At 39.1% G+C, this 15,792-nt stretch overlaps 1 protein-coding gene across 1 annotated transcript in view; it reads right to left on the minus strand.

Moving 5' to 3' along the window:
- LOC122788854 (annexin A5-like) overlaps positions 1 to 10,713 on the minus strand; it is a 263,864-nt gene extending 253,151 nt beyond the window's left edge. Inside the window, exons 1-2 of the mRNA XM_044055750.1 lie at positions 10,613 to 10,713; positions 1,906 to 1,941 (exon numbers count right to left, since the gene is read on the minus strand). Of these exons, the coding sequence (XP_043911685.1) occupies positions 1,906 to 1,941; positions 10,613 to 10,696 (120 nt within the window). The 5' untranslated portion in view covers positions 10,697 to 10,713. The remainder of the gene's footprint in view (positions 1 to 1,905; positions 1,942 to 10,612) is intronic.
- Between the last annotated feature and the right edge of the window lie 5,079 nt (positions 10,714 to 15,792).

Genomic DNA, 15,792 nt, shown 5'->3' on the forward strand with positions numbered 1-15,792 from the left:
ATGGAGTTACAATAAATTAGACCAACACCATTCTGCAAGCTACCTTCAGTGACCCCTCCACCTGGGAAATATCCTTCAAGTATGCCCAGAATTTTACAGGCTTTATAATTATCTCTGGACCAGATAGTTTCCACCCCAAATAGTCTGGACTTTGTACTCACCAATATGGGGCAGTTCTGTTCTCAAAATCAGTTGCAACTTCCTCCCTACTCAAACTGCACCATAGAAAGTCAATCATTCACAAGACTGAAGCCAGAAAAGTCTCCAAATAACTCCATATTCTGAGATTGTTAATCTAAAACTGAATGATGACCTGGCTAAAATCATCCACCAATCTGAGGGCCTTCAATGCATATGTGCAAGCTTTACCACTAAATTCCAGACAGATTTTCATACATGCATCTGTGCACCTGTGAAGTAAATACAAATGCCGAATTTACTCAAAGTGGAACCCATTTACTCAAAGTGGAACCCAAATATAAATAGGCTTCACAATAAAAGAAATGAGCAAGAATTTAAATCTTGGGTCAAACTCTTGCTAAACATAAGTAACTCCAAAGCTAGACTGGAAATAAACACCCTGGCAAAATACAGCCATAAACCCCTTTAAATTTGGTTAGAAGCTAATAAAATGTGCAGCACTCCACAGAACCAACAGTAAATACATACTTAGACCCTGACAGAACTAAATTTATCCACCAGTATATTAGGTGAAGAGTAAACTTGGCCAGTGTCCCCAAACATTCCAAGATAACATACTCGTGATCTCACTCCCAAAAGTCTCCCAGTAACAAGTCCAGAAAACAATTTCAGGAATGAATTTTCTGTATGGGACGTAAAGACCTTATTATACCAATAGCCCCGCCATACACACTGACACTAAAATAGACCCTTTCAGTAAGTACCTATCAAACAATTAACTTTTAGGACTGCAGCTCTCACCAAGAAAATAAAGTACCTGCATCTCAAAGCCTTGTCCCTCTTCACTTATACAGGCTACCGAGGGCCATTTCAGCCTTGTGTACTGAGCCTCAGACCCTCAGTTCTACAACACATCCACAAGCACCAGAGCAGCATCAACACCTGCTCAAGGGATCTTAATCACAAGATAGATTAATCTTGCTGGATGGATGTGCACAGAATATCGCTTGTTTGGAATGTTCTCCCCTTCTAAATAAGAACTACCCTTGTTCTATTCAAATGTAATCTGCATGAATGAATGGGAAGCCACACATTTACCTTTGGTTTAGCACCTGTGCCCTTTAGGATAACAAAATGTTCTGCCCAGTTCTGGGTTATTCATATTTAAATTACAAGGGCTAAACATTTTATGGGAATGCAAAGCTAGGCTTTGAGAAAACACCATAGATCAGCAAGTAGCTAAGAACATCTGGTGCAATGATTTTAGGATGTTTGATATGTGAAATGTTAATAAAGTATAGAATACAATTTTCATTCACAGAATTATACAAATTAAACTTATTTTATACACAAAATTATATGAGCATTACACAAGATAAGACGGTCACCTGCATTAGACCAATATAATGTGAATAAACTGCTGACTGGTGTTACTGGAGGTGAATTTAAAAATGCGTCAAGAGTTTGGATGCATCTGGTCAGTCACAGCAGGCAATACACAAAGTGCAAATAACCTGCTTGTCTATTCAGCAGCTCAGCTGAAATTTGAGGGGGACCACACACAGTTAAATATAAGCTACATAGTGGACAGAATGATTGATTTTTTTAATGGAGGGGGGTCTGTTAGGGCCAGTTTACAATGAATGAAACTGGTTCTGAAAAGTCATTCTACATAAATTACAATAAATCCACATTATAAGTTGACCACATTACTTGCTATGCAAGTAGTCAGTGCTAGTATTTCTAAAACAGTTTCCAACTTACCTGGTCTTTGTAGTATGCCATTCTTGTGTAAGCTGCCTGTTGAGACAAAATTGTAACAGTTGATTATATATACATACCAACCATGTCTGCAAAATTATATAATTTAAAAACTTACTTATTTACATGTTAACAGGTATCAGTGTCATGACACTGCAAATTGTCACTGTCCCAAGTTTCATGGCCTCAGCCATGCCAGGTGAAAAAATACCACACCCAAACATGAGTATAGAATAGAGTTCATTCATATTCAAAAAGACATCTTTAGAGTGGAGCACATACTCTAAGCATGGGTTAAACATTAAATGCAGGTCATTGCATTTCTTAATGGTAATCATGTCTTGTGCAAGTTGAGTTATAAACCTGCATAATACTTGGCACTATAGCAAGTTAGACCTGAAGCCACAGTTAGTCAAAACTTCGAAACGAAAATGAAGTTAAGCCCCACATGAGTGTGGAATATTTTGGTCTGCATAGGTCTGAAACCTGAAATTTAGAATTAATCATAAAACAGCAACATGGCTCTCACTTTTTATAATTCAGTTAAATTTACGAGACATTCTGGCTTCCCTTTACGGGCTCATTGCTGTCGATCAGACAGACCATTTGGTCAGTCATGCAAGACTGAAAGCAGGGATTACTAGAGACCTGTGCTCAAAGTTTTAGGGACATTCCCCTTGCCTCAAATGTTGTGCTATAATAGAGATTTGTACATACAAGTTCAAGGATGTTTATGGGGGGGGGTTCCCCATAGGAGGGTACAAGAGCACCTACACTCTTTGGTAACTTGTTTCAAGCGGTTTTGTTTCAGTGGTACAGGTAGCTTTTACGGTCAACTGAAAATTTATGTAAGCATTTCTGTTTTGAGACTTCATAGAAGATTTTCAATGTACTCTAAAACAAACTGAAGGGCGAGGACAGTTTCTTTTAAATGCTCTGGCATCCCTGAAGAAATGCAATACCCTTCCACAATTTAAAGAATACATAAACACAAGAAAGAGGGACAAAGCCATAACAGCTAGACAAATGCCCAAAAAGAGAGAATTCTTTAATCTTGCATTAGCATGAATTGTTTGAAGAGTAGGAGGTATGAGTCAGAATGCCTTTTTAGTTAATTTTACTGCCAACGAATAAAAAAGTACCATTTTATTACTGGGCTATCATGTGATGCTGATGCATTTTACATCTCTTAATGAATCAAGTTTTAGCTGTGGTTAGCAGTTTATTGGAAAGACTAAGGTAGTCCCTGGAGTCAGATGGTGTGTGAGCTATAGACAGGCAGAAACTATCCTTGTATTCTGTTTTGACTGCAAGTAAATTAGGAACAGTCCAGCATTAAACAAGACTGTGCAGAAGAAAAAGCATTTGTAAGGGCTGAACCCAAAACTGGTCATTGCTGATCAATGAACTACCCTAGTATACAAATAGCGTATACACGTATAATAAATATACATCTAGCCTACAATACAAAACGTCCTGTTCTTGCCAATTAGTTGCATATTTAAAAAGCAACCAAAACCTGAAGCAATCTACAGGGCTATTTTAGAATTTCTGCATTTTTCAAAATGAGCATGTTTATGTTACCCAGTGACACTGTCTACAAATACTAAAACAATGTTTAAAAACGTCACAGAAAAGCCAATTGGTCAAAAAATACAAAAAGAAATCTAGCAAAACTAACTTCCACTGTGTGATACCTTAAACCTCTTGAATCAGAGGCAACATGGGATATATGTAAATTACCCTTTAAGGATATCAGGTGTTTCAGCTAAATGGCAATTCTGAATGTCCATGACTTTACCTTTAAGCCTTTTTATGGCTGTAAATGTTTCATTTATGTGCCCTATACCTTTAAATAGCTCTAACTTGAGTCTGTAAATCCAGGCAGATCAGAAGTAAATACAAAAGTTGTAATGCTTTTCTTGAATTGCAGCAGCTGAAACAAGTACACACATTCAAAAGAAAAAAAAAAAAGTAGCTTGCTTTAGATTTGAACTCACTGATTATAGCAAAAGCAATTAAGCAGGATAATGGACTTTTATACACAAAATTAATCAGCATGCTGTCTGCTGAAGATACTTTGGCAAGTGCTTACGGAGTAGAGTTGTGGTAGTCTGTGTTAACCTTGAAGGACTGCTCCCTCTCAATGGACACATTCAGAGTAAAGAATTCTTAAAACATTTGCAGCAAAGCTCTAACCTATGAGGACGTGTGCACTTCCAAAAAACAGTTAAACTAGTATTGCCTTCTACGGATGTAATCAGAGGGTGGAAGAGTTGCCCCTCATCTGGCAATGAACCTACTACAACTAGGCATCAGCACTCCACTTGATAACTGGATTCTTGACTTCCTCAGGCAGACCTCAGAAAGTGTGCACAGGAAATAACTCCTCAGATAGCATCACTCAACACTGGAGTCTCACAATGATGTTTACACCAAGTGCTTCGCTGGTCACCCCGTTAACAGTGTACAGGCCAGGTACAATACAAACTACGTCAAGTTTGATGACAAGGATGGTGGGCCTCATCAGTAATTATGATGAAACAGCATATAGATGGAGATCTATTACCTGGTCTGGAAATAACTTGGCACCAAATGTGATCAAGACAAAGATAGTTGTGGACTGCAGGAAATTTGCAATGAATATTCTCTCCTCACCATCAATGGGGAAGCAGTAGAAAGAGCGAGAAGCATGAAGTTTCCGGGAGTGACATTGATGAGGACTGGTCTTGGAACACCAATACAAATGCCATAGTCAAAAAGCGGCCCAGAGATTGCACTTTAAGAAGGCTGAGGAGAGTGAATCTTCCATTGACAGTTCTCACTACCTTCTAGAGGTACTATAGAAAGCATTCTGACAAAACCTTTAAGTATGGTATTATAGAAGCTCTACCTCGGAGTGCAAATCCCTCAAGAGTGGTGAAGATAGCCAAGAGGGTCATCAAGACCACCTTACCACCCATCCACAACTTGTACTTATCCAGGTGTCTCAGCAGGGCCAGAGCAATAATTAAAGACTGTGCTCACCCCAGCATCTATCATCCAGAAAGTGCTTCAGAAGCATAGGTCACAGAACTAAGAAATTCAGGAACAGATTTCTTCCTCTGTGTCATCAGGATGCTGAACTCTAGTAACTGCTACACCCCATGATGGCCATCTGGGACATTAGAAACTGTAGAAGCTTGTCTCACCTGTTCATCAACATGGTTCTCACCTAATACTTAGTGCAATAATCATCATCTAAGGCAGTAGCACTACAGTAAAATCTCTCTTCTTTCAGTGCATTGTAAATTAAACTATAGTGTAATACTCCAAGGTCCGTAGTGCAATACTCTATGGTTACAAGTACAATAAAATTTCTCTTTCTGTGCAAGGATCAATGCAATGTCCTAACCAAGTACCTGTGCAATACTAAAGTCTCATGCAAGCAAGTGTTCACTTCGAAAAGTGTTAGTGTTTCTTATTATCTGCAATATTAGTCTGATGTAATAGCCGGGCGTTATATATGCAAATGTATGAAAATAAACTTTGTCTGCACATTGAGTCCAGACATGGAATTTGGTTCAGTTGCACTTGTGTGATTTCTGAACGACAAAGTTTACTTTGACAGTGTGATTTCTGAAGGACAGTTTACTTTGACTTTGGTGATTTAACACCCTGGAAGGCAATATTAACACAGTCTGAACTATTACTGTGGCCTAAACTTTATCCACTCTCAACAGCAGTAGGTCTGGCTGCAAAAGTTTTTTTTTTTTTTTTTTTTTAAATATATTGTATATACAAATGCTTGCATTAAAAGTTTAAAAGGGTTATTTCTGCAGTAAATTTCAAGGTGGGACCCGCAGCATTCTCAGATACCCATGTCATTCATAGATGCCACACTTCTTTCGATTCATTAACCAGGGTAGAGCACCAATTTCACTGGACCATTTTCAGGGTCAGCCCAGGAAGGCAACAACTGAGAAATTCTAGAAACTATACTTTAGAGAATGGGTAACCTGTACATCACCACCTTAATTGAGAACAAATGTTCCCCCATCAGGGTGCTAATCTAAAGGTAATGACTGCTGAAAAAAAAAAAAGTCCGCCACTTCACCGCAGCATTTTAAACTGCCGTGAAGCTTGAATAAGTCTAAATGTTCTGCATATTTTTTTTTACACTTGCTACAACAATTTGCCATTTAGCAGGCATACGATTTAAATAAAAAACACGTTAAAAAGAAAACAAGTCCAGCTGTGTGAATATTTCAAGTGTGCTTGCATGACAGTGCAAGAGAGATATCAAGAGCAACAGACAGCACTAATTACAACAGAGTATCTATTTGAAGGGATTTATTTTAAATTAAACAGAGTTAGGTAATGTTAATAACTACTCTTTAATAAAAAGTGCATTTTGCAGAGAAACAATTTATGGGAGGGGTGTGTGCCACAAAGAATGGTGGCCATTAATTGCTCTGTGTCCAAGTGTGTGTGTACTTCTGAGCGTCTCTCTAAACATTAAAATATTTTGTTGACCAGAAATTCCAACTAGGACAGATCCTATTTTCAGCAGATTCCCAGGGAGAAATGCTCCAGACACGTCAGAAAACCCATGTGAACACAGGGAGGACATGCTGACTCCACACAGAAGACATCCCAGCCAAGAATCAAACTAGAGAACCTCTTGCTGTGAAGCAAGAACTTTAACCGCTGCACCACTCTGCCGCCCATTGCATAATTTTATATTTGACATAAAACTTCCTTTATTATGTAAAAGGAAGTATTTTATTAGTTAGGTGGAGGAACTATTTTACATCAGAAGTATATAAAAAGTATGCATATCATATTAAACAAATGGACTAGCTGCAAGATTGTTTGCAAGTACAATAATGCCCTCCAGTGTATATTATTTTGGACAACACCCTTCAGTGGTGTAGAGGCTTCTCCACCTGTGGTGTCAGGCCTCAGAACACCCTTGGGCAGGCATTTTCACAGCAACAAACACTATTGAGCATTATTACTCTCAATGCACAAAAGGTAGTAGATCGATATGGTTGACTAAGTAGTCACACTCCTACAGACGTGGTTATGTTTATGCTCTGGGAGAAAATGCAACATAAATGCTCATCTTTAGAGAATACAAGATGTATTGTAATTAACCAATAAGCCTAGCCAGACTTCTCTGCAAGGCTATGTACAGGATCATTATGGAATAAAGGATACATGTAACCTACAAATATTCAACTCAAGCCAATTCAGATTCCTAGATTAAGTCCCCCAGCTAAACGTAAAGCCCTATGTAGCTCATTGGATAGCAAATTAGAACAGAACCCAGAAAATGCATGTGGGCAGCTCTATCTTGTCTAAAAGACCCATCACTAGGGAGTGTACATCAGCATTCAAAACCATTTAGATTATAAGCTTGTCATTTGGCAAGCATAACTTCTTTGTAACTACCACTATGACATCCCTGAAAGTTGATGCTATAGTCAGAGTTCTGGGAACTTGTCAACAGCTAAGCTAACTGTCTGCAATCACGTTCATCTCACAGCTTGCATCAATGTGTTCAGGCCTAGGGATGTAATCATTCTACTGTGCTCTTCTCTTCAGGGCAGTCATGAGTATAGTGCCCCATTCAATATGCAACTGCCTCACCACTTGTCACTTCCACTTTATACACAACCTAGCCAGATTCCCTCCAGCCATTGATTGCTACAAGTTAGGTAAACTCGGATACTGCAACACTTGGGACACAGTTCCCTAAACACCGAAATCAATAGTCTGATAACCTTTCCCCTCCATTTCCTGGCACGGGGACCAATATATAGATCTCCTTACAGATATACACTACATATTTTATAGGATCCTTGACGTTAGTTGACTGTGGTGAACATCTGTATTGTCAACAAAGCAGACTGAAAACTGAAATTGCTGCAGTGGACCCCAGTAAAAAGTTCTTTCACATAGTCCAAGGTTATGTCTCAAAAGCATTCACATTAGGATTTCAAATTCTTTGACCTTTTCCAGCCCGTTTTTCATATAGTTCTAATGAAGTACAGACCAAATATACAGTTCCCCTGCATTTTATCAAACATGAGTTTGATAAACCCAAGGGGATGTACTTGCCGATATCCAACAGTCAAATAACCAAAATCTCAAAGGTATGTTTTAACACTGGTAAGTGGAGTTTGGGAAGGAGTGGGAGTCTTTGTGCAGGAGATAATGGTAGAGTTGTGTGTGCACACATTTGTGGGGGTAAGGGTTAGCTAAGGGAATAGATGTAATATTTGTGCATATTTGAGTCCAAGTTTGTCTTGTGTTGGTGGTAGAGTTACAGGACAGGTTTTTGAAGCCAAGGGTTGGTGGAGAGATATGCATTGTGTTGGGGGGGGGGGTTAGAAGCCCTCAGCCCACCTTAGTGATCTATATCAATCCTAACCCTGCACCTTACCTTAAAACTTAAGTGTGGCTGTTCCTACTTATGTTGGTCATGGCTGGAAGGCCCCCACCCCCAATTTAGTAACTTTTAGCAACATCCTGTAGCAGCATACTGTTCGGTACCCACAAAGCCTACTAGTTATTCAGTAACTGTTGTGACATTTTATTCACAAGGAAAGGTACAACGTATCCATTTTGACTCCCACTTTCTCTAGACCTGCAATACTAGAACAGTAAAGAAAAGTTTCAACTGTTCCATCTGTTAACACCCTTAGCTCATTGAAACAAAGAACCAAGGGATTAATCAGTAATCAGTTACATTGTATTTTAATTTGAACTATTATGTGAAATAATATTACCTTACTATTGAACCAACCCTGACTGGAACTTCCACACAGATTTGTTCTGGAGACAAAATGCAGGACAGTTTCTGCCCTGTGTCACAAGGTTGGGGAGGGGTCACCTAGGCTATTATTCATGAATGCAAGCCTCTCTAATCCAAAGGCACCATATTTCTCTGTTCACCTTTAAAACTAACCTGGCCATTTAGCCAATAGTCATTGATTTCCAAACAGTAAATTTATTTTTCCTTCATGATGTGCTAGATCACTGGTTGTCAACTTGACAGCAAGTAAGAAAACAGTATACTTAAATGTTTAAAACAGTTTAGTGCAACATTCAGCATACTGTTGTAGTTACATTACTAAGAAGCTACTCAAATGGACTTTAACATTAGTAGCCAGCATACCTCTCAACTGTCCAGATTTTCAGTGTGAAAAATACTGCCTTATTTTTGTTCTATTCCACATAAAATTTGCAGATGGAAAAAAGTCACTGAGGATTGTAGTTACTAAACAATGAATACATTTGAGTTTTAGACTTCATATAGTTCAGAATATACATGCAAACAAAAACAAAGTTAGCTAAAACAGGATTTTAGGGCATTTAAAACTAGTTCCTATTTTTTTGGGCCTTTACCCCCACCCCATTTTAGAATTTGTCCAGATTTCTTGTGCTAGGAGGGACATGTTTAACCTTAAAGAAACATTTTTCTGCTATATTGTTAGTTTACATAAAGTCTTACAAATGCTTATGCAGATGGCAGTTAAGAAATTTGCTATAAAGGCATGTTATAACAGAATTTTTTTTTTTTTTAGTAAAGTTCTAAAATGTTAATTCAAGGCATAGTCAAGCAATAGCAGTTTCCTGCAAGTTGTTGATGTACATACTTTTTTAATGCCAATTTGTTTAAATATTTTCCACAAGCCTTTTGAAAGCCTTAATACATATAGCATTGTGAGAAGCTGATACAAGGCATGGTAGAATAATAAAACAGTCAAATTTTCTATCAATGGACTAGGAGTGAATTTTAAGATGGACAACTCATATTGGGCTACTGGAAGCACTCCCAGACACCTTACAATTCTACTACTTGACCATATTTGTGTATTACCCAAAGTTAATAGTAATCAGACCAGATCTGCACTGCTGGAAGAATGATTGTGGATGGAAGTGGTAAATAACTACTTACATGGGATACGTTTATATTCCATATATGCTTTTAGATTTATAAGTACAACATTCCTTCATCTTGTACTCTCTCTACTGGTCCCTATGGCTGTGTCCATGTAGTTGAACCATGTGATTCCTTACTAGTGGGATGTAGGAATGGTCTCAGTGGGTGTAAAAAGCTGGGTTACTTAAAATGCCTAATTTTCTTATTCACAAAGTCTACCCCTACCCCCCCCCCCCTATTTCCAGACACAGAATTCCAAATTAGTGTTTTGGACTCCACCCTCAACAGCCGGCTCCAAGTAAGGCAATGCTAGAAAACAAGACCTTGTGTTCAGTTTATTTTCTAGTTTCCTTACAGGAAGTACACAGACAGAAACAAGGATTCCTATGTAAAGGAAATCTCTCACAGACACACACAATTATGTTATTGCAATATGTGTTGAATCATGGCTACAGATATACCTCCATTCCCAATTTAACCTTTTTTTACCAAGAGCATTCAACAGCACAATATTGGCCCAATTGGTCACTTCTTGGCTCTCCAAAGCCTACCGCTAGTTAATTAGTAACAACCCTTTACATCAAAAGCACATCTACAAATATAACTATTTTCATAGCTCTCACAGAGCAGCCAAGAAAATATAATAAACTAGAATACTTAAAATTTAGAGAACAGTCTTAGCTGTTTGAAACTATTAAATGACTAGGGACTTTTGGATTTAGTAACAGTCACAACCACAGTACAATTCAAAATTAATCTAAAACAATGTTTTCTTACCATTGTACTATTGCTGACAGGAACTGCTGCACATAGATTGGTTCTAGATAGTGTGAATGGAAGAAGGCTTACGGCCTGTGCCATATAACCTAGCAACCCCCTCCCCCACCCTATGACTCATAAAGGCAAGCCTCTCTAATCCATAGGCACCATATTTATTATTTCAGTTTTCCTTTAATGCTAACCTGACCAGATCCCCCCTTCAGCTGTTGATCTCAAAATCTAAGATAATTTATTTTTGCTCCATAATACTAATTAATTAATCAAATGGTGATATAATACAAGTTTAGGAACATTACAGTTGAAAAGATAAAGGTTTAAAACAGGTTACATACTTATTGCAGTACACAAGAGTACTGCTGTAATTGCACAATGATTTAGAACTGAATCACATGGACTTTATAGCATTAGTAAACAGGTTTCTTCTGTAAAGAAATGGAAAAGTTTTCTACCATATTGTTCACAATCTTTTAAGTAGCCCTGCTAATGCACATGGATGTTGCTTTAAAAATTTGATGTAAAGCTATGTTATAACAGGGAAACAACATTTATAAAATGTTTTGTTATAAAATGTTGATCTAAGGCATGTTATAGCCAAGACGCAATGCATTTTCCTGCATATTGTCGATACTGGTTGACTGGTGAATACTAGGCTAACTCCGCTTGCAGGCCATTTTAAATCTAGCCCATTATAACATTAGTTCAAATTAACCTTACCCAGTTCTAGGATCTGTATTTATACACTACCCATAGGATAATGATTAGTTTTGGGTGTGATATTGATTACTTCTAAGGTAATAGCATTGAGTATTTATAAGGGCATATTGTAAAAAAATAGCATTCAGGTGCTAGTTCTGACAATTAATAGGATAGGGACTGTCATGGGGTAAATTTCCTCTTTCCTATCTATCAATTCAAGTTAAAAAAGAAACAGGGATAAAGCTTGCTTTATGTGGATGGGAAGTCTATTTCAGTCTAGCGGTAACCTCTGTGAGATGTACCTGTCTCTCCACACTATTCTTTTTTAAGTTGCAGAAGAGATTTAGGTCCCTGGAACAAGTATTTCTGATACAATTTGATTTGTAGATGTACAGTAGGTCAGTCAGTATTAGGTGAGAGGATACCTTATAAGCCAGACACAGATCCACTTAGCAGTCTGTAATGTACTAAATATGGAGGCATTGCTTTGAGGCAGTCCATTTCATGGGGTAGTAAAAGACACAGTAATGCACTTTTTGGCATTTAATTTTACTCCATGGCTCTGGCACCAATTTATCTGGAAACAATCCTACCTGTTAAATGCCCATGCCATTTGGGGATTCAATGACTGCCACTAAAATGCAGTCATCTGCAAACTTGGTCAGCCAGAGGCCCTTTGTTTTTGCCTTTATTTCAGAGACGTAGATGCCAAACAGGAAAGCTCTAAGCACTGAGCCTGTGGAACTTCACTGGTAACTGTTCTTTTTTTTGTGGAAGTGGTTTCACCTATCTTGACCTCCTTAGTCCTATCTGTAAGCCAGGTAGCAATCTAGTGGGTGACATAGGTGTTTATCCCTAGATGTTTAACCTCTCCCTTATGTCTGAGTGAGGTATCATGTCAAAAGCTTTGCTTAGGTCTTGATAGCCAGTGTACAGAGTGTTGCCTTTGTCCACTGCTTTAGTGACCTTTTTGAATACGTCTAGTAGGTTGAGTAGGCAAGACCTGCCTTTGATGAAACCAAACTAGTATGGGTCCAGTATTTGGAGGTTCCCAACTTCCTTTTTGATTAATTCCATGATTAGTAGCCTTATAAATGAGGCTGGTCAAACTTATAGGTGGGTAATTACCCAGGTCAATGAATGGCCCTCTTGTGCTGGGGTAGTTTATTTATTTCCATTTGTTAACCAACCAGGTGAATGAGCTGGTCCAAAGACCCTTTTTAGTGATGACCCAAGGCAAAGGCAATATTACAGTTTAAGAAAAACAGAACAGATTAGAGAAATGATATATATAACAGGAACACAGTATCATTTGTTCAAGTTATGAGCGTTATTAGCAAGAACAAGATTAAACATACATTGCAAGTAAGAGGGCAATTGCTCTTAGAACAGGCCAAGATAATGAAAGGAAAATATAAACAAGAACAAAAAAAAGTTGTAACAGGTCAACTACCAGAATTGTAGTATTTGAACTATAAACAGGAGATTAGGATGCAGAATTACAGTTACTGTCTTCTATTAGCTGAGTACAAAGCCTGTCTGAAGATTGAGGTTAAACAGCATTGTTAAAAGCTTAGATAAATTGTGCTTTAAGGATATTTCCTGGGATATTGTCAGGGCCCATTAATGCAGTATTCCTGAACTTTGACAGAGGTTTCAGGACTTGATCCTGCATGAAAACTGGAATGTATGGGGATATCAGTTACTGGAACTGTGAGATAATTCGGGTGAAAGAGAGTGAATCTGGAACTAAAATTTTCAAGTAGTAAATATGTCTTCAGCTTTGATGTAGGTGGTGTCATTCACAATCAGCTTAACATATTGCTGCAAGGATCTCTTGAGGTTGTAAAAACAGCTAAAGATGGTTTCATGGTTCTCCTTTATTTGGGTGGCTATTTTAGCCCCAAGCTTGAACTTGGTAGTTTTAATTAAACTCCTGAACTGCTTATTTATTTTAATAGTTTCATAGTATAGTACTAGGCTATCTGCCCTGGGGCATTTGTAAGCCTAGCCATAGTGATGCGGCTTTTGCCACCCCATGAAATGGTACAAAAATGTACAGAATAAATCTAGAATACTGTGCCTCTGTCTAGTAGTGACACAGTGAAGGTCCCCTTATATAATAGAATTAGTTTACTGTGCCTCTGTCTAGCAGTGACACAGATGTGACCCCTGGGGTAAACTTACGATCTCCTATCCACTCATCAAGATTTCTCTTGAAGAGAGTCAGTGAGGGGCTCTGCCTAATACGAACTGGGATCCTGTTCCAAAGCATGGGAAGCCTCTGGGTTATGAATCTATCCCTCCAGCATGTCCTATTCATACTTGTGCTGAGGTTTAAGTCTTTAGCTCTCGTGGTCCTGATGGATTTGGATTTTTTGAGGTGGAGCATGTCCATCAGATCCTGATTGGACATGGCCTTGTACGTCAGGCAGAGATCACCTCTGAGCAGGCGGTATGCTACTGAATAGAGCTGAAGTTTCTTTAGTCTGGCAGAATAAGACATATGTTGGAGACCCTTGATCCTTTTGGTGAGGTACTTTTGTGGTCTCTCCAGCTGTTGCAAGTGCCGGGTGAGGTACATACCAAATGGGGCATTGTACTCAATCATGGGTCTGATGAGGGAGGAATATAGGGGTACAATGACATCCTTGGATCTGGATGTGAAACCCTTCATGATGAGGTGTGCAAGGTAGAATGTTTTTCTAACCACTTTGGCAACGTGGGTGTCAAATGAGAGGTCGCTGTCTACTTGGGTCCCTAGGTCTCTGATTACTTTTTCCATACTCAGTGGGTTGCTGTCTGTGTGATAATTTGTGGGTACTTTGTTTTTTCCAAAAGGGATGACTATACATTTTTTGGCATTTAGTTTAAGGCTGTGACTACGGCACCAGTTGTCCCTTTCAGTGAGGCCTTTTTGTAGGATGTGTGTATCTGCTGGTGTATCGACTATGGCGCCTAGTTTGCAGTCATCTGCGAACTTTGTCAGCCACAGCCCTCCCATGTTTGCTTTAACATCTGAGAAATAAATGCCGAACAAGAGGGGTCCCAGGACAGATCCCTGTGGGACACCACTTGTGACTGGCTTTGAGTCTGACATTGCTCCAGCGATTTTAACTTTATGGGTTCTGTCCTTTAGCCAGTTTGCAACCCATCTAGTGACATAAGGGTTTACTTTTAAGCTGTTTAGCTTATCTATGATGCCTGAGTGGGGTATTGTGTCGAAGGCCTTAGCCAAGTCCAGGTATGCTGTATGGACTGCTTTGCCCTCATCAATGGCTCTAGTGACTGTTTCGAAAAAGTCAACCAGGTTTAAAAGGCAGGATCTGCCCTTTACAAAGCCGAACTGGGTGGGGTCAAGCGTTTGTAGGTCCCCTATGTCTCCGTTTATGAGTTCCATAATGATTCTTTCCATAGCTTTGCAGACCAGGAGAAACTTCTAAAGATTCTAGGGATTGCTGAGATCTCTAGTTTCAGTTTTATTTCAAGGGAAGCAGTTTTGTGGTCTGACCTGACAAGTGAGGGTGATACGCAAAGGGCGGAGCACGACTAGGGTAAGGATAAGGTCTAGGATGTTGTTTCCCCTAATATCCACCCTCACTAGTTATTCCAGAGTATTGGTATTAACAAAGTCCAGGAATATCTGTGCTTGCACACTAGTGTGGTTGATGGGTAAAGTCACCCGAGATAATGGGTTGTGCAGTGATAGGCCAGTGAGTTCCCATAGGAAGGAGCAATGGAAGACACAGACACATTTATGGGGCGGTAGTTTCCAGGGTCTGTAGAGGCACCCCCCTTGTGGAGTGGGACCACTGTTGCTGTATGCCAGTGTTCAGGTACATATCCCGAAGTAAGGCTAAGGTTAAATAGCATTTTTATGTATGGGTTTAGCTCCTCTTGGAGTTCACGTAACACGCACCCCGGGATACCGTCAGGTCCCATTGATGCTGTGTTTTTTGCTTTGTTTAGGGCGGTTCTCACTTGGACATCTGAGATGATAGGGAGATTACATTCAGCTGGGATAAGTATTTCTTCTTTTGGGGGTGAAGGGGGCGAGAAATTTGCACTGAACCTGTCAGCCAGAATGTTAGCAATATCTGTGGGTTCAGTGTATTTTTTGTTGTTGTGAACCAACTCTGAGCATATCTGAGGGTTTCCGCCCAGGCTTCTAACATAGCTGAAGAAGGCTTTGTGGTTATCTTTAGTGTCCTTAGCGATTTTTCTCTCAAAGTTTGCCTTGGATGTTTTTATGAGAGAACGTAGTTTTCTGCTAATGTTGATCAGAGATGTCTTCCCTTCATGGGATTTCGCTCTGACTTGCAGTAGCTTCCTTCTTTTGTTATACAATTTGTTTATGGCTGAGGTCCACCAGACAGGACGCTTACATTTGGTGGATCCATCCATAATGATGATGGATCTACCCTTCTGATTTTTGTCTATAATTCTCTCATTTTCTTGTTAATCTTGAGGTTCCACCAGGG

This window comes from Protopterus annectens, chromosome 14.part0 (genome assembly GCF_019279795.1).
Source record: "Protopterus annectens isolate FY-2018-M chromosome 14.part0, PAN1.0, whole genome shotgun sequence".
Taxonomy (NCBI): Eukaryota; Metazoa; Chordata; order Ceratodontiformes; family Protopteridae; genus Protopterus; species Protopterus annectens.